The following is a 19,723-nucleotide window of genomic DNA, read 5'->3' as shown; positions in this document are numbered from 1 at the left end:
ATTTAAAGAATCTCACGTGGGATGCTTAATGGCTTCCAGGATCTCCATTAGTGTGGAAGATGAGGAAAGACTCAGTCCACTGGACCCTGACTGCCCCCTGATATGCAAAGTAAAAGATGCGCACTCAGATCTGAATTTACAAGAACACATTTTCAGAGTGTCAGAGTGAAGTTTGCTGTTCTCTTACCCAGTCTCTAGACCAGCGCCTGGGGTTAGGTCTCCTGTGGCCTGAGATGCAGCAGATGTTCTCTCACCTGGTTGGTTGCTTATTTTGTCCGACAACCCACTCTCGGTGGGATTTGCTGGAACCTGTTCAGCTGGCAGCTGGAAAACCCCATGGGAATATGTCAGATGCCATGTTGGATGTGCAAAGTGTTATTACTCCTGTCTTTCCTGCACATGAACTCTTACTTTTGAAGGCATTTTCATGCAGACAGGTCTAAAAAAACAGAACTACAAAGGACTTGCAAGCAGTGTTCTAGACAACTTCATGCTATTTGAATCCAGTGATTAGCAGGAATGCATCTTTGTAGTTCTCAGGCTCAGCAGACAGACTGTATCAAGCATCTTGGACCGTACAAGATCAAGAGCTGGCTAAAACCAGAAGCTCAAATCTGACTGGCTGGCTGGCATACAATTCCCCGAAGCCAGATTATGTCAGTCAGCCAGAAAACAAAGTGGTACCAAGCTGCTACAATGACCACTCAAGAAGATGAAGTAGTATTAGATTTGTTTAATTTTCTTACATGGATTTTGCCATTAATTAATTTGAAGATGTTCAAGAGCTTTTTTGAGGACATTAGTGATGAGAAAACAAAATGTCCCCAATCTCATTTGTATGTTCCATTTTATTTGACAATGTCTTTATAAGTTTTTTAGAAGACCACTTTGACATTAAAGATTTACAGCTTCCCTATGGCTGCACATCAGGACATCTCAATATTGCAATGTGCACATCCACAATAATCATACTGCAGGATCTGCAATGTTGAGTTGGGATAATGGTTGACCAGGAACCACAGTTAAGAACATTAGGAAGTCATTTCGAACTTTATAAAACAGTGAAACCTTTTGTTTTAAGGTCTAATATTTCAAGAAAATGTAAACTTTTGGTGTATAAAAAATTATAACGTTTGATTAATTGTATTTAATTTAACCAAAGTCTATACTGTTTTTTGTTTACATGTGATCATTAAATACGGTTAGACTCTCCAAAAAACCATAAAGAATTGTTTACTTCATTTGTGTCTTTGTTTTATTCAATTTATCTATGCTTTTAATTTGCATAATTAATTTATTGCAGATGCACTGACCGATGAAATCATCCCAATCAGTCTAAAATCATGAATACTTTTCATATAGAGCTATTCAAGTCATCTGGTGAAATTATATTCATATCGCAATATAAAAATGCCATTATTTTCCAATATCATGCAGTCATATACGGTGGTATCATAAACGTTACACTTATTTCCATCTAAACTGTTCGAATTTGCATTACATGTTGGTCAGATGGCCTCTCCCCATCTGCTCCTGGCCAGAATTAGCCACAATGTGGAACAGCTACTATGTGCCACCAGACAAAAATCTGGCTGTGTAAGATTAGCAGTGCTCTAAATGAGCTCAGGATGTGAAGTTAGATTGAATGCAAAGTGCGCATTCATTCTTCAACCAGAGCGGTGCAGACTAATACTACAGCAGAATAGTTAGTGTGTTAAATGAAGTGAATCTTGTGACCATAACATTGCATTTGCATTATGTGTCATATTGACTAAGAGTACACTCAAACAGGAATGAATCCTCTTTAACAACACTCGCTATTAAAAAACACCAGACAGAATTTTCACACCATCACACTTTCAATGTTAGTGAGAGCTTGGACAAGTACTCAGGCACGCACACATGATTTATATGCAATACAATGCGTTGCAAGAGACAGGCGGCTTTTACAAAGCAGTGACTGACCTGAGAGTGACAGATGTAGGAGGAACGTGGACTACGAATAAAGTCCAAAATGAAGGCAGCATCCTGTCAGCATATTAGAAGGAAAACACCAGAAAGAGAGAAAATAACCCCCAGAGATCAGAGCAAGAACAAAGCAGTGTTGGAAGAGGAAGAGGCAAAAGGTCAAAAGAGACAAGGAAAGAGCAAGAAAACAAACCCACTGCAAACAATATCCAAGATTTAATACTGAGGAAAAAAGGAGGACATGGACTAAATGAAAAACTGGGCTGTCAACAGTGTAAAAACGTTGACAAAACACGTATTACAACATCTGGAACTAATGACATACTATGGATTAAAAATAAAGAGACTTCTTAATTCAGAAAATTCTCTCATTTTGACTGTATTTTTTAGGTATGGGTCAGACTAAAACAATATTAATTTTACACTATAAAGGTCTAATAATATTTCAAAAATTTGCAAAAATGTTTTGTCATTTAAGGCATTTTTAGAAAATGACAACTAATTGGAATAACAATCATTTTGATTGAAATGTTCTTCAGCGTTGCTCGCTGCAGAAGTTGGTTCACCTTTTTAAGCGCCAACGGAAGCGTCAGCCAATCAGATCACTTTATGCAAATACCCCAGCTCCGACAGTAGCCGATTGCAGACTAATTTCATTGGCTGACACTGCTATGCGATTGCATCAACTGCAACTTAAGACACGCCCTCGGTCAAGCGTTGACGCTGAAGCCCTGTGTGAATGCACTTATGGTGAAAAACCTACTTTTCAAGCTGTTTGGACAGACATATGTGTAGATATAGTGTATTAAGCGTCATATTGTGGTGATATAAACACACCCAATACTTTTTTTTCAATTTAGCAACATAAAATCGGTGGACCAATTGGAGCGGTTTTCAGACAGACCGCAACTTGACGATGTCGTGTCCACGCTGTGTCTGTGTGTGTATCTGTGTGTGCTTGAACTTTGTAACTCATCGTAGCAACTCTACAACAAATACTCATTGGTTAAGTTCTTACTGTAGTATTTCTCACAAATGCTACATAAGATCTTCTTCCTTTATGTCTGTCTGTTGTCTAAATCTGCCGAGGGAGGAGATTAAGGTGCAAAAATGTATAAATTAGAATTTAATAAAAGGTATAATAAATAATCTGATGGGTGTTTTGAGCTGAAACTTTACAGACACATTCTGGAGACACATATTAAATCTGAAAAAAGGGGTAACCTAGGTGCCCTTTAAGTTAAAACATTGGTATTGTTTTGCATTCAAGTGAATATAAACATGTCTGAAAATCCTTATTTGTTGGAATTATTCTTATCCAAATTGTCATTTTCGACCAATTGGGATTTCTATATTTATTAAATCTGAAAGAAACATTATCAGACCTTTATATAATAAAACAAACATTAACCCAAATCCGTAAAATTCAGTAAATCTACAGAAACTTCAAGAGGCCTCTGTATATGCAGCTAATCACATATTAAACCAACAGACAAAACATTATTGCAGCATTTCATAATAGTAGCATTTTACGAAATAGTTTATTCCATTCTAAATACTGTGATCAGTTTTCAAAGCAAGCAGACAAAGGCGAAAATAAGACAAAAATAAAAAAGAAAGCAAATGGTGCTCATTGCACAAATATAAAAGCTCTCTTGGCCACTCAAAAGCACAAGCGTACACACAGGAAGCCAGGAACTATGCGACAGCACTCTCCTACCTTACGAGGGCTATCGACAAACGTGGTTGTCAAGGCAACGTTGGCAGCTTCACTGAAAGGTCCACATGGTTTCCCACCATGCTGAGCGGCAAGCTGCTGCTCTTCAAAAGTCCTGCAGATCAAAGTATCTCAGCAGCATTAGCAAAAACCCTGGAATCTCTGGTATTTTATAAACACTGATCATATGTGGCGCAAGATAAAAGTCCACATCGCATTGTTTCTGGCATGAACAATCACTTGTTTTTCATTAACTGCAGAGTTTTAGTTCACGAAAATGTGCCTGCAAAACTCACTTCTGTGTCTGTTCCAGTTCCAGGAGTGCAGAGAGAGCAGAGGTGCCCTTTTTTCCAACAGGGGGTGCTATCGGCTCTGGGTTGTAGGATGTGAGGGCTCCTGTCACCTGCAGACCTTTAATGGTAGCTCCTTTCTGTGATAGTCAAAATAAGTGTTATTTTATTACCCTGATGGGTAGTTTTACCCCTTTGAAAAGTACAGTAGCATGCTCGTACTGTAGCTGTGCACTCACGCGGATCATTCGGTCAGACCGATGACGCCGTCGAATCCTGTTCAGGCCTTCCAAAAAACGGATAAATCCATCTAATAGAGTCCAGTCCCCTGTGCCAGCGAGGCCATCTCGTCCTGCCCCTGCTCCCTCTCCATAGACGTCCCAGTGACCCTCACCATCCGCTACTCGCCTGGCTCCCCCCGCTGGTAGAAGCAAGAAGCGCGTCCGCCAAAACTTCAGAGAGTCAATAAGACTGTGGAGGAGAGAGAAATGGGAACTTGTGGACTAGGGCTGTGTATCATTTGGGATTTTTACAATGCTGGTATCAAATGCTTTTTGGTATCAAACTTTTAAAACTCAAGTACAGTACTTTTTAAAACAAGTAAAGCCTCGTCCAAATGGCAATCCGTTTTTATCCATTCATTCATTTTCTTTTCAGCTTAGTCCCTTTATTAATCAGGGGTCGCCACAGCGGAATGAACTGCCAACTTATCCAGCAAATGTTTTACGCAGCGGATGCCCTTCTAGCCGCAACACAACACTAGGAAACACCCATACACTCTTACATTCACACTCATACACTACGGCCAATTTAGCTTATTCAATTCACCTATAGTGCATGTCTTTGGACTGTGGGGGAAACCGGAGCTCTGTTTTATCCAATATATGCAAAAAGATTTTGGTTTGTCTGGATTTGTTTGGCTTTGTCGTCCAGACAGAACCATAATTTTGCTCCAGCTATCTTTTAAAATCATGTGCTAGTGTGGGTGCATCTGAAACTGAAGGCCTAGCTTTTTTGTTTAAACACCCAATCCGCATATTTTGTGTAACTGTGATGTCATCAGCCAATGTCTCATCCGTATCTTTACGCAATGGTGACAACAAGAGCAGACTGCACACAAATGTTTGTGCTGCAAAAGCTACTGAGCTTATTATCTTAACTGAGAGGCATGTTTGTCTTGTGTTGGTATGTATACAGAGAGCGGTCTACGTTTGTATCCGAAATCGCCCTCTAGAAATGACTATACATATAGCAGTCATTTCTATTGGTTTCCGAAATCACAGTGCACATTATGAAGTGCACTGAATCAATCCCAGAATGCACAGCAATAGTCTACAACCTATGTACACTCAACAGTTAGAGAATACCCACAATTTACAGTGAGGGTTCACATGGATGGCATTTAAAGCACAATCCTATTGGTGTAGGTTTCAAAATAAAGTATTATTTAATTCAAGTATTGTTTGTATTAAGGGTGTAACGGATCATGGTTGATCTGTGATTTGTACGGATCCCAACCCATGGTTTGGAACACCTCGGATTAATAATGATTAATAATTTTTTTGTTACTTGTAGATTAATCCTAAATTTGTAACGATCGCAGAGAGATCGCCTCTCATGTCATTCAAATCACATGTATGAAAGCATTACACTTTCCTGTAAAATATAATAATGATGGAAGAAGTTGTGGTGTTGTAGGTTATTCGGGATGTGGTGGGTTTCTTAGGTTATTAAAGGTGTTTTCTGTCATTACTTGTTTAGCCTGTATTAACGCATTCAGTGTAGGCTGCTTGATTACTCCAAAGTTCAAGATCTCAACACCCACGCTACATAAATTATAAATGATGGTGATTTGCATATGACTGTTAATCCTTCGAATCGCTGCGTTCAAATCTGTGTTTGCAAAAATCAAGAAAGAGATTCAGTCTTTAGTTTGAGTTTGTTATAAAGTTACAAACAGTCTAATAACACAGAAGTACTGGAATAACAGTTTATAGTTTAGCTATAACCACTGATGTTTATGATAAAGATTAAAATCACTGATATATGCATTTAACATTGCTCAAATTTAAATTGTAGGCAGCAATTACACTAATTAGCCAATAGGTGGCGACAACCAGCCATGAAATAATGCATCTGGCAATGAAACATGAAGTTTTATGAGTGAATAACTGAATCATTTATTGAAAATGAGACTAAAAATAAATATGAATTGTACAAATTATAATATTAGATTTATATATTTAGCATCATCAGCAACAGTAGAAGTAATAGTGAATTTTTACAGTACTGAATATTTTACAATTAACTTTTATTCAGCTGATTATTTCTTCATTCTATTTTTAATTAAATTACAGGTTCTAAGTTCTGTTTGTTAAAACTAAAAGTGTCTTGCAGTACTGTTTCTGTAATAAATGGAAAGCAAATTACATTTGTCTCCTCCCCTGATCTGAAAAATGGTCTGATCCGTGACTAAAAAAAAACATAATGTGATCTGAACCGTGAGATTTGTGATCCATTACACCACTAGCTTGTATACATGACACAAATCAAAAGTCTGTTTCATTGCTAATAGACAGCTCGTTAAGCGTTAAATAACTATCACAGGGTCTGACCAAGAAGTTGAAAATCAAATTCATCCGAGAGATTCATCAAGCAGCAAAACACAAACAAAACGGCATTCCTTCCAGCGCACTAATGCTCGAATTACCTCACTGATTTTATTCACTCCATCAAGTGAACTATATTAGTGAACTACTGTAGGGAATAGTGAATGAGGTGTGGATATGTACATGCTTTTGTTGGAGAATAAGATAATTACAGCACGACACACTGGTCTGACATTTATACTACATTGTTTTCATTGGTGTTTGTGAGTATGCAGATTTTTTTGAGACCAGGTGAAAAAAAATGATGTTATTCAGTCCAAGAATATTGGTATGGCACCCAACCTTATTGTGGACCTGTATAAGTTTTGTGTCAGTGCCATGGTGTGAACTGAATAATGCTACTTACCTGAAATCCTCTGATCCGGCAGAGCAGATGTACTGATCTAAATAGTTCCACTTGTACTCCTCCAGCCGCTCGTGGCTGAACTCCACCCAGAATGGCATGAAGTGGGCATCTGCATGTGGTGGGCACAGATTGTAGCTGTACTGAATCTGTGTTGATTCATAAGGATACCTAAAGATGAACCAAAATTTTTAATCCACACACAATTCATGTATAGAACAAATAACATGAATCAAATCTGAATGAATAATATCAACTGACTTTGGGAGGTAGCGGGTGACTGTGATGATCTTATCTTTAAGACAGACTTTATGAAAGGTTCTGCCCATACTGAGCCAGTAAAGACTCTCCTCTTCTTCTGGTTTACGGCGAGACACCAGCCCTGAAAAGCACACCATTAATTTTATCACCTGCACTACATTGAAGCATTGTTCATAACAGAAAGACAAAATGTTCAGATCTAAGGACCTCCAGCAAGTGATGTACCTCTGGAATACAGTGGACTGCTGCTGAGGGGCGGGGCTATAGCAGGCTGCGGTTTCCTGTTGGGCTGTACAATGATCTGGTAGCCTTGCATCAGTCGCTGACAGATGAACTCTTCAAACACCTGATGGGCCGTCATCACTGGAGTCTCGTCATCACGTCTATATAAGGAGAGAGCCAGGTTTGGACTGACATCTTCCAAAAATATGAAATTTGAGTGGTGCAATGGTGACTGCCACTGTTTCAGTGACTTTGTTTCCCAAAGAAAGAGAAAGCCTCGTCTGAAAGTTTGAAGTATATTTAAGGTTTACATAACTGAAGTAGTTTTTAGGAAGTTTGAAACAGTTGGGAGTGACGCGGTGGCACAGTGAGTAGCACGTTCGCCTCACAGCAAGAAGGTCGCTGGTTCGAGCCTCGGCTGTGTCAGTTGGCGTTTTTGTGTGGAGTTTGCATGTTCTTCCTGTGTTCGTGTGGGTTACTTCCGGGTGCGCCGGTTTCCCCCACAAGTCCAAAGACATGCACTGTAGGTGAACTGGGTAAGCTAAATTCCATAGTGTATGTGAGTGAATGAGTGTGTATGGATGTTTCCCAGTGACGAGTTGCAGATGGAAGGGCATCCACTGCGTAAAACAAATGTTGGGTAAGTACATATAGGTTAGCAGGTTTCTAGTATAGACTGGCATATTTCTTGCTAGGTGGTTGTGTTCTGGTGGCTAGGTGTTCTGAGTGGTTGCTAAGGTGGTCTGAGTGGTTGGTCAGCGGTTGCTAAGGCGTTTGTAGAGTGTTTCAGGTAGTTGTTAAGGTGTTGATAGGCGGTTGCTAGGTTGTTCAGCATGGCTGCTAAGGTGTTGCTTGGGTGTTCTAGGTGGTTGCTAAGGTGTTTGGACTGGTTGCTAAGTCATTGCAAAGGTGTTGCTAGGTGGTTGCTAGGGTGTTCGGAGTGGTTGCTGAGGCGTTGCTAGGTGGTTGCTAAGGTGTTCTGAGTGGTTGCTAGGTCATTGCTAGGGTGTTCGGAGTGGTTGCTAAGCGATTGCTAAGGCATTGCTATGTGGTTGCTAAGATGTTGCAAGGCAGTTGCTAGGGTGTTCTGAGTGATTGCAAAGGCGTTGCTGGATGGTTGCTAAGGTGTTGCTAGGATGTTTCTAGGTGGTTGGTAAGATGTTTTGAGAGGTTGCTATGGTGCTGCTAGGCGGTTGCTAGGGTGTTCTGAGTGGTTAGGTGTTGCTAGGCGGTTGCAAAGGTGTTGCTAGGCCATTGCTAAGGTGTTCTGAGTGGTTGATAAGGCTTTGCTAGGCCATTGCTAACATGTTCTGAGTGGTGCTAAGGCGGTTACCAAGGTGTTTTTAGGGGTTCTAGGCAGTTGTTAAGGCGTTGCTAGGGTGTTATGTGTTATGAGTGGTTACTAAGGCTTTGTTAGGTGGTTGTTAAGCTGTTCTGAGTAATTGTTAGGCAGTTGCTAGGGTGTTCTAGGTGGTTACTAAGGTGTTCTGAGTGGTTGCTAGGCAGTTGCTAACAACCATGGTTCTAGTATGAATTAGCATGTTCTAGCATGTTTCTACCATAAAATAGCATGTTGTTAGCATGGTTCTAGTATGAATTAGCATGTCCCTAGCATGTTTTTAGTTTAAACTAGCATGTTGTTAGCATGAATTTAGTATGGATTGGTATGCTGTTAGTAAGTTTCTAGTATGGATTGGTATGTTTGTTAGCATGAATTGGTGTGTTGTTAGTGTGCCCAATGTAAAGTCAATGGTAGTTTTTTTACAATGGAAGTCTATGGGACAGTTGCTAAGATGCCGTAAGTGGTTGCTAGGCTGTGGCTAGTAAGTTTAAAGGTCATCAGTGATTGGCAGATTGGTAGTCTGGCAGATAGTTATCAGGTCACAAATTTTGGTCCAATGTTAAGTCAATGGGACTTTTCCGAAAATTCCGGGTCAGTTTTTAGATAACCATAAGTTAGATCAGTTGGAAAAGATAAAGCAACCCAAGTCAGACCAATTTTAAGGTTTGGAGTAAGTTTGGTGGTTGAAGTATGAACGGTCTAGGAGAAATTAGTCTCAGAAGAAGAAGACGAATATTAAGTTTATGTAGTATAACAGTATGCTGGCTTTCTCAAGCCACCATAATTACCCTGTACTTACTGTGTATTTAATGACTTTAATAAGGGACAAAACTACAATCAGAATGACTATTTAATTAGAATTTCAAAAAATATATATCTTGGGTTGCTTAGATTTGTTTTGATTCTGTGCGTGATAGGGATTTCTAAGCAGAAACATGTGTAATGTCTTTTTTTAAAAAAACAAAACAGCCTGTTCACATCAAAAATGACAATTATAACAAGTAGAATAGGCCAATCGAAAAAGTCTCAAATTCAGCTCTGGGGTGATAGATAAACAGACCACAGGAGGCGGGTCTATGTAGCCCTTAAGCCAATTACTGTAAACATCTTTTAAGATATGACATGCAATTTAGCCAATCAGTGTCCTCAAATCTAAGCTGGTATGGGTGATTATTTTATCGCCTCGGGAGTTGTACATGAGGCATGCTTAAATGAATTATCACTGATGTGCAAACAAACACTTTTTGGCACATGCATATTTGAAAATGGTCACAGTTCTGTCCAGGGTTTCATAATGGATGTAAAATTATTGTGATATTGCTCCTCTGTCAGGGGCGGATTTAGTGATTTGGGGGTCCCAAGCAATTCCAGCCATGGGGCCCAAAAGTTCTAAAATGCACCTTTTGTACTTTATTTTTAATTGATTTATTTCTCTGTTCTTATACTTATATCACTCAATCTCCTTCTCTACATTTTGTCTTAATACAAGATAATAATACCAATGTAAAGCATCTTGTAAAACATTTAAAATTATTTGTTTTCACAAAGAAAAGTGATATATAAATGATATCTTTACCTAATTTGACTGCTGGACTGCTCCAAGATTGAGGGTGGGGGACACATTTGTGATGTAATAAACATTAAACTTATTTTTTAAAGACCCTCATCTTACAAGATATGATAGAAAATGATGTTATATATAATTTATAGGTATAATTTATACTTCTAGGTATTTATTTGGGGGCCCTCAGATTTCGAGGGGCCATAACTGGCCTCTTACCTAGCTTATTAGTTAAATCTGCCCTGTCCTCTGTGCCATTGTTAGTATATACGTAGTTGTGGTGTGGCTGGGTCAGTTGGCATTTCTGTGTGGAGTTTGCATGTTCTCCTCTTGTTGGTGTGGGTTTCCTCTGGGTGCTCCAGTTTCCCCCACAAGTCTAAAGACATGCGCTATAGACCATTTCAATGTGATTGGCCCATGAACATTTCCTGCTTCTTATAAAACTATTTCATAACTGTAGCAAGAGGCAATTCAATCATAACTTAAGGTTAAAACAGCTATCATAACATTATTTATCAATATGTGGCTATTTTGGATTCTCAGTAGCTATAGAAATTAAAGATGTAAACAGGAAATATGTTGGGACCATTGTTTTTGTTTACATCCCTAAAAATGGTCTATAGGAGAATTGGGTAATCTAAATTGTCCCTAGTGTATGTGTGTGAATGAGTGTGTATCGGTGTTGGGTTTAAGCAGGAAGGGCATCCGTTGTGTAAAACATATGCTGGATAAGTTGGCGGTTCATTCCGCTGTGGCGACCCCAGATTAATAAAGAGAGTAAGCCGAGAAGAAATTGAATGAATGAATTATACCCGAAGCCTAATATATCATTACCTCTCGAGGTCAGTGTGTGGCAGCAGGTCGTAGCATCCCTCTGTATAGTCATTCTGAAGGGTTTGCCGGTCGGGAAAGTAATCGGTGGTGAGGGGGAGGCAGGCAGGAGTGGTGAGGGACTTCCAGTCCACCCCGACTGTGCAGCAGAAACTAGGCACTGTCGGAGGGGCAGACAGCAGGAGGACTTCAGGAGCACCCCCACCACACGTACAAACACACAGCGCACAACATACACACACGCACGTACCACAGGGACGCAACAGATCGCATCCAAAGCACATTCACACATAAGGCCCGAATGGAAATTAGCAGACAGATTGAGAGAAAAGGGGGACATGAGAGCAGGGGGTGAACAGTTTCAGGCAGACAGACACAAACCAACACACAGAACAAGAGAGAGAGACACAGAGAGAGGGACAGAGAAAGTGGGAAAAGAAAAAGGAGTGTGTTACCATCATTGTTGTAATTGAACTGAAATTACAGTGACTACTACTACATGCAATAACAATTAATCGACATGCAATAAAGACACTGTGAGCATTGCGATATCACTGATGAGCACAAAGTGTGAACGGCCATCTGTACAAACACACGATTGGCAGAAAAGGTGACAAGGAGAGTGGCATTCAGGCGAGACATGCGTGAGGGTCGGAGTGCGGCAGTGGCCTTCTACATACTCGTGATTGGTGATTTCATTGAGGATTATAAAGCTTGTGAGTGGGAGAGGAGTGAAGTTTGATCTGTGATTAGAGAGAAAGGGGGATTTTAGAAACAGAGGAACCCCTGGGGAAAGTGAGGGGACGGTACAGAGAGAAGGCCAAGAAATCCCAGATAACTCTTGAGGTGGAATTCACTAAGACTGCAGTGCGCCCACATGACTACACAATGCCGAGTTGTCCTTTTAGCAACTGATTCACTCGCACACAACTATATTTTGTCGGCAATTTATGCTAGAGACTTATTTGAGTATCACTAGCCTACTGCTGTGCTAGCTTAGCCTACACCCAATACAACATGACTGAGCAAATGTTCAGGTCTTATTTGTGAATATCACTAGCCAATTAAGCATACCCTACAACTTTACAAATCAAATACCAACAATGTTACATTTTTATACAGCAAAAGTCAGTCCAAGGCACTCGAAAAATGTGGAAAAAAATATTAAAAAAGTCTTTATTGACATGGCTATTCCTTAAAACTATGCCTAAATGTTTCGGCAAATACTTGCCTTCATCAGGGTAACGACATTTTTTGGAGTGGCTTGGACTTACTTTGGCTGTTTATTCTGATGAACCCCTTTCCCAAAGAGCACCGACACATTAATTTAGCTTCCCCGGAGCACTTCTTGTATGATTTTGGAATGTTTTATTTGTGAATATCACTAGCCAGTTAGCTTGCAAACTTAGCCTGCACTAACTGAACGAATGCTCAATTTTTATTTTATGTGAAAATCCCTAACTGATTTTTAGGGCCAGACAGAATCTGCAGACATTTGTTACTATTTCTGCGGAAAATTTAGTTAAAAAAAATCAGTGGATTTATTCAGAATGGTTTTGGAAGTATCAAAACAAAAAACTTACTATATAAAATAAAAAATAATACCTTTTAACCTTTATTTAAAGCTTACAATGCAAATCCAATTGGATCGACTTATTTGGTAAACAAAGCAAGTCTCTCGTATACTAGGCTATATCCACTAAAAGAAAATAAAACAAAACTAAATAAAATGAACATTTAAAATAAAACAAATGAACAATTTCATACGAGTCAATAATATTAATGAAATTAATTTAAAAACTGAATAAATATATATTTACACAAGTAAATACATAGACCCAATGATGGGCTAAAAAGCGGATTTCTGTGTGCACAGATTCCGTGTGGGTCTACCGATTATAATGCTAGTTGAACATATACTCGTATTGCAAGCTAAGAAATCGCAAGGAAAGAAATATTATTTCACAATATTACTGGCTAATTTATGTGCTAGCTTAGCCTACATCATTTACACCCTATTTGAATAAATTTTCAAAACCTATTTGTGAATCATTGTAAATTGCCGATGAGCTTGCAAGCATAGCCTACAACCTTTACATGCTAATTGAAAAACCATCCAGTGAATATCACTAGCCATTTAGTTTGCAAGCTTAAACTATAATTGAACAAATGTTCAATTCATTTTGGTGAAGATCACTTGCCGATTAGCATGCTATTTTAAATTACACTCGTTACCACCTAATTATTTATTATTTAGAGAATATTAGCAGCTAATTAGTGTGCTAGATTTGCCTTTACAACCTTTATATCCAAACTAAACAAATGTTCAATTATTATTTGCGAATGTCACTAGCCAATACAACCTAAATGTTCAATTCTTAGATCACTACCTAATTAGTGTGTCCAGTTAGCCTACACTCAAAAAAACCCAATTCTTACTTATGAATATAATTAGTCAATATACAACTACATTCTTTTCATCAGTTAGCATGCTAGTGTTAACATATTAGTTAGCATGCTAGTGTTAACACATAACCTAATTAAATATTTATTTGTTATTGTCAATATCATTGGTCAGTTGGGGTTTTAGATTAGTCTACACTCTTTACGCCCAATAAACAGATGGCACTTGTCTTACATGCGACACAATACGACCTACGAGGGGCAACTATACTCGTAACCTGCAGAAACATAACAAAAGAAGAAGAAACTCAACCACGTTCCTGGAGGACGACCAACTCTGCACATTTTCCATGTCTCCTTAACCAAACCCACCTGATTCACACACTCTGATGAGACTGAAAGACCTGTAATGAGTGTGACAGACAAGGGAGACATGCCAAAACATGCAGGTCTGGTGGTCCTTCAGGAATGTGGTTGAGAAACTCTGCACTAAATAGATATAAAAATTCAAGTCATGAAGCATAAAAACCCCAGCACGAGTCTTTGCAGGCGACGAAAGGCGCAACTGTAGAGTGAATTCCCCCCAGAGGTTGTTGACCACCGTTTTCGCTCATCAAACTTTCATCCGTAAACAACACAGCCACTCAGCTCCACTGATACAATCTACCGCACTGACTCAAGCTACCCAAACAGCCTTTTGCACAGATAGAGGACAGTGATTCCCTTACAGATTAGGATTCTAACCCAAAAGTGCCAAAAGACATGATCATACCCAGGTTTAAATACATTAAATCATTCAACCATTGCTCCCCGATTTGCTTTCTAAATCCCCTCCCCTTTGAAATATGAATGCTTTTATGTGATTGCGGCTAAAGAACATTTAAGAGTGAGGATATAAATAAATTTTCATCTCTGCAGAAATGGATGGACGCTGTAGATGTGTTGTCTCTTCACTGATGGGGAAGAACTCACTCGGATCTAGACTGCCGGAATAATCCTCGAAGGATCCACGGTTCACTGGTGTTCCTACAAAAGTGAGAGCAGTAACAACGATATGAACTCAACTGCAGCATTATAGAGAGAACATTACGGTCATATGGTGATGCATGTAATAATTCAAATGAGGAAAAAATGACAGTGGCCCCAAAAAGTATTTGGCGGTCTTGCTTAATAATGTACGAACCTCATATTGTAATGGAAAAATTGCAAAGAAATGTGAATCATCTCGCCAGTTCAGGTTTCTCAGCAGTCATCTTTGCTACTTTTGAGGAACAATTATAAAAAATCAAAATAAATTAAATTAATAAAAATAAAATAAAATAAAAAAGTCTAATTTCAACTCATTCCTTAATTCATAACCTGTAACTTTCAATATACAAATAACCAAACTACAATGATTTGAGTCTCACAAGCATTAAAAGATCCAATTCTTTTGATCACACTGCATGTTTTGCGAGGAGCAGCTCATAACAGTCAGTTGTCAAGAAATCAGACCATACCAGTTGTTTGGGAGTCGACCAGTCATGTTTTATCATATTGATTTGCAGCAAAATATATTAATCTCAGGAGTCAGTTGTTGCGTATTCACACTGCGCCGTTTTGATTCACTACAAGGTGCTGACTCATTTGAATTGTTCATGAGGAAGTCAGACTATACTAGTCATGATGTATGGATTTGGTTCACTATTAAGCATAAGACTCATTGTTTGGGACTGAGACCACACCAGTGGTCCGTTCTTCATACCTCGCTTAAATGATCTAAGATGATTTGTAACTGATCTCTGGCTAATTTGATTCTTCAAACAAGTTCGTGAATCAGATTAAAATGTCAGGATGAACTGATCTGAGATCGCTGCGTGTGTTGATCTATTGATCATCAAAATCATGATCAGCAATGCAATGATTGGCTGATGGCACAGCAGCTTAATGACATCATCTGATTAATATTCAATTATCCATGTGAGCAAAATTACATGAAATTCATAGTAAACCATTTGTTACATATGATACACAATAACTTGTGGGCTGGAGGCTTTACACTTGCATGTGTCAAGAGTATTTAGCAATATATTTAGTTTTACATTTAGAGCGGATTTTCTTTATTATAGGCCTTTTCAAGTTTTTTTTTTTAATTGGCGCTAGGAATAACAGGCTGTTTAACTTAATTTTGCATCAAAAATGCAACTTGATATCTGTAAAGATGTCTGCAACTTTTGCGAAGTATCAAATCACTGTCATATTAGCGGTCAAAACAATGACTGCATAAATGATTATTCCTTTAAAAAAAAACAGCTGAGTATTGTGCATTTCTATTATCATACACATATTATACTTAAGCTAGTACAGTAGTATGTGTTTATAGCTAAAAAAAAAGTCCATATTAATAAAAGTTCTCTTTAAACCCCTTGGGGAGAACCACCCCATGGCAGTCTTTGTAGGCCCTACTTTTATTTGTGCAGCATAAATTCCACTTATATATTTTTAAACTTGTATATACATATACATACACACACACATTCATACACACACACACACACCACACACACACACACACACACACACACACACACACACACACACACACACAGTTCTGTTCTTTTTTAAATATTTTCCAAATGATGTTTAACAGAGCAAGGAAATTTTCACAGTATGTCTGATAATATTTTTTCTTCTGGTGAAAGTCTTATTTGTTTTATTTCGGCTAGTATAAGAGCAGATTTAATTTTTTTTAAAAGCCATTTTAGATAAAATTTTTTAGCCTCTTTAAGCTATATATTTTTTTCAATAGTCTAGGTAACTTGCCTAGTTACCTTATCATGTCTAGTTAACCTAAATAACCTAGTTAAGCCTTTAAATGTCACTTTAAGCTGTATAGAAGTGTCTTAAAAATATGAAGTAAAATATTATTTACTGTTATCATGACAAAGATAAAATAAATCAGTTATTAAAAATTAGTTATTAAAACTATTATGTTTAGAAATGTGTTAAAAAAAATCTAATTTTTTTCTTTACCTATATTACTATTTTCCCAAGTGTATATAACTACTGTAAAAAAAAAAAATCTGCATTCGGTACATACTTTCAGTATTGCCTTTGCTTGAAAAGACCCAATCTAATCCTGTTTATATGAAATAAGCCTGCTCCTGAGCAGGTTTGAGCTACCAGAACTGTTGCTATGACAACAACTCTCTGATGAGTTTTGAAGAACAACACAATCCTGGACCATGCCAAATCGTCAATAACCAAATCCAGCTAATTGAGTAATCCCCGTACAAAGTCGTGTTTCAGTATATGTTTTTGATTTAAGTCAAAGAGTCAAGTCATATGAGTCATTCATTCGGGAATCAAATTACACCTGTGACGCTGCATGGTTTCATTTGCTAGAAAGAACTGGGTTATAAGATTAAATTGCTTGTGACAAACAGGATTTTATGCTTTGATTTAATAAAGAACAGAATTCTTAGATCATGCGTTCTTTGGTTTTTGATTACATAATTTTATTAACAGCGCAGCCATGAGGGACATTTACCTTTGTCTTTCTGACTACATGCTAAGCCAGAGTAATGCAAATGCTAACGACTCTGCCTTTGTCTTTGGGTGATGCTTACATGCTACAGAAACCCTTTTGTTGATTAACTTGTGTGGTCAGTAGCTGGGCTGGTATCTAACACCTGTATGCTGGTTATCATTCTGAATTCAATACTGAATTTGCATGCTTTGTTTAGCCATCTCCCCTCTTTCTAAGACATTATAGACAGGACATCTTTGTCTTAATTCAGACTTGTGATAAAACTCGCAAACTGCAGACCTCCAATAGGCTCTGCAGACACATGCACTCCTCGAAGACGCTGTTTGACTGCAGATTAACCAACACGTCTCAATAAAGGAATTCTGCTTGTTTCGAGTCTCCTGGACTGGGTTCTCTTCTATATTCACTCATTTATTTTTTACAACAACTACATATACAAAATACTCATAAGAGAGTCATGCATTTTTGAATCAGACCACACTTATTTAAACATTTTTGATTCACTATAAAAAAATCAACTCATATAAGTCAAAATATCTTTTAGTGGCCACTGTAAAATTGGAGGTTATGTGAGTGAAAATAATTCACCAGTGCTGGCGCTACTAGCTGGGCTTCCAGAGATGTTGTCAGGAACTCCACTGATGTACAATCCATTCTCTCCTGCGTGACGGGACGCTATCCGCTTACTATAACACAAGCATTTACACCATTGTGACACTCTGATGGTGTGTTTCCTGAATAACCCCTCTCTTATCTGTGATTGACTGACCTTCCTGTGGCTTCATGATAGGCCAGTTCCAACAGCTCAGCAGAGGTACGAGCCGGGTCTCTCTGCTCACTGCCCTGCAGCTCAGCCATGTTCTGACGCGTCTGATGGTGGATCTGGATCGGCTCTCCTGAAGGACCTGGAACATCCACACATTATAGTGATCCAGTGATCTTGAGGTTTCCTAGCCAATTCCAATTGCCATTTGTTGTACAGCAATATTGTCTAATTCCAATACTGTTTTCAGATTTTACATAATGTATCATTTCAAAATACATGATTTGGCTTTAGCTTTGTTGAATTATGTCAGATAAAAAAATGTATACTTCCCCAAAACAAAAACAGCAGACAGGCTGAATAAAAATGGCAAGTCACTCTCTGCTTGGTCTGTACAGTTAATCAAATAATTTAAACCATTAATTGTAATCATTCATTCATCTTCTTTTCAGCTTAGTCCCATTATTAATCAGGGGTTGCCACAGCGGAATGACCTGCCAACTTTCCAGCATATGTTTTTTATGCACCGGATGCCCTTCCAGCCGGAACCCAACACTGCGAAACACCCATTCACTCTTACATTTACACACATACACTGCGGCCAGTTTAGCTTATTCAATTCACCTATAGCGCATGTCTTTGGACTGTGGTGAAAACCAGAACACCCGGAGGAAACCCAGCCGAACATGGGAAGAACATGCAAACTCTACACAGAAATGCCAACTGAGGGCTCAAACCAGTGACCTTCTTGCTGTGAAGCGATTATGCCAACCACTGCGCCACTGTTACACACTTAATTTTAATAAAAATAAATTCAATTTCTATGTTGGCCTCCAATGATTATAAAAAAACTAGACATCGAGATTGAACAATAACTGCATCATATCCTGTCCCCTTTGCAGCAGTTCACATTCATTCTTCTGCAAAGCTCAGTTTCATGTGGAAATCAGTAAAATCCTGTACTGTGACTTTTACAGCATGTGACGTGCTTCATTTATTGAAGTGTATCCCATTCAATCCTTTTTTTAGGAGCACAAAAGAGAACTTGTGCCGTGCATGGTCTCAGCCTTAGAGATGAGCAAAACAAAGTCATATTTTAGCTTAAATTCCCCATTAACTGGAAGCTGCGATCATATTTTTTTCATATGCAGTTCCTAGAGAAACGAAATATTAAATGGCAAAACTGTGGGCGTGGCTTGTTTTTTCTACAGCGAGCTGATTGGATGTAGTAAAGTAGGCATTTCATTCAGAACGATCAGGAAAAGGTTTTGGGGAGAGTTATTATAACATAACAGACTCCTCCTGTTCACCATTTCTGTTTGTTGTCAAAGCTGACAGCTGGAGCAGCTTGATTAAATACGTTAGCCACACCCAATTCCTAAAATATACGTAATCTGACAATAAAAATAAAAAAAAAACAGGAAGTGCATTTTCAGATTTCAATTAAATATTAGAAGGTAAACTATATATTTTTTCTTAATGACACACAGAGATGAATTGTTCACCACAAAACTAGCAATGTGAGCTAACAAAATTAAATGGTTAGATTTGATTTCTTGGGAACTTTAATGAGAATGCCTAAATGCACAATTACATGCAAAAATGTCTTAAACTTCAACAGTAAAGGTCAATATTGTTCAATTTGTTAAAGTTGATGCAGAACATCTCAGGTGTTTGGTCATTAATGATAAACAAGGTCACAAATTGAATAAATAAAATATGATTTTGGCACACTTTGTAGTAAAAAAATCATTGAAGTGCAGTTTGTATGCAAGTCAATGTGCTTTCACATCTGTAGTAAGATTCCTTTGGTCCGGACCAAGG

General features: G+C 38.3%; 1 protein-coding gene across 5 annotated transcripts in view; it reads right to left on the bottom strand.

Moving 5' to 3' along the window:
• Positions 1 to 19,723, bottom strand: part of depdc5 (DEP domain containing 5, GATOR1 subcomplex subunit) — a 50,652-nt gene that overhangs the window by 9,369 nt on the left and 21,560 nt on the right. For 3 of the 5 annotated variants that reach the window (XM_056466172.1, XM_056466175.1, XM_056466174.1), the window contains 13 exons: positions 17,906 to 18,041; positions 17,725 to 17,822; positions 14,580 to 14,633; positions 11,208 to 11,391; positions 7,474 to 7,631; positions 7,249 to 7,369; positions 6,991 to 7,158; positions 4,215 to 4,446; positions 3,982 to 4,115; positions 3,689 to 3,800; positions 1,966 to 2,028; positions 188 to 324; positions 17 to 97 (listed from right to left, as the gene is read on the bottom strand). In XM_056466172.1, coding sequence (XP_056322147.1) covers positions 17 to 97; positions 188 to 324; positions 1,966 to 2,028; positions 3,689 to 3,800; positions 3,982 to 4,115; positions 4,215 to 4,446; positions 6,991 to 7,158; positions 7,249 to 7,369; positions 7,474 to 7,631; positions 11,208 to 11,391; positions 14,580 to 14,633; positions 17,725 to 17,822; positions 17,906 to 18,041 — 1,678 coding nt within the window. The remainder of the gene's footprint in view (positions 1 to 16; positions 98 to 187; positions 325 to 1,965; positions 2,029 to 3,688; positions 3,801 to 3,981; positions 4,116 to 4,214; positions 4,447 to 6,990; positions 7,159 to 7,248; positions 7,370 to 7,473; positions 7,632 to 11,207; positions 11,392 to 14,579; positions 14,634 to 17,724; positions 17,823 to 17,905; positions 18,042 to 19,723) is intronic. The other 2 variants (XM_056466173.1, XM_056466176.1) reach the window with 2 other exon arrangements.

The sequence above is a fragment of the Danio aesculapii genome, chromosome 10, assembly GCF_903798145.1.
Source record: "Danio aesculapii chromosome 10, fDanAes4.1, whole genome shotgun sequence".
NCBI classification, from domain to species: Eukaryota; Metazoa; Chordata; class Actinopteri; order Cypriniformes; family Danionidae; genus Danio; species Danio aesculapii.
The sequence above is the reverse complement of the archived record's forward strand: the minus strand, read 5'-3'. Positions and strand labels throughout refer to the sequence as shown.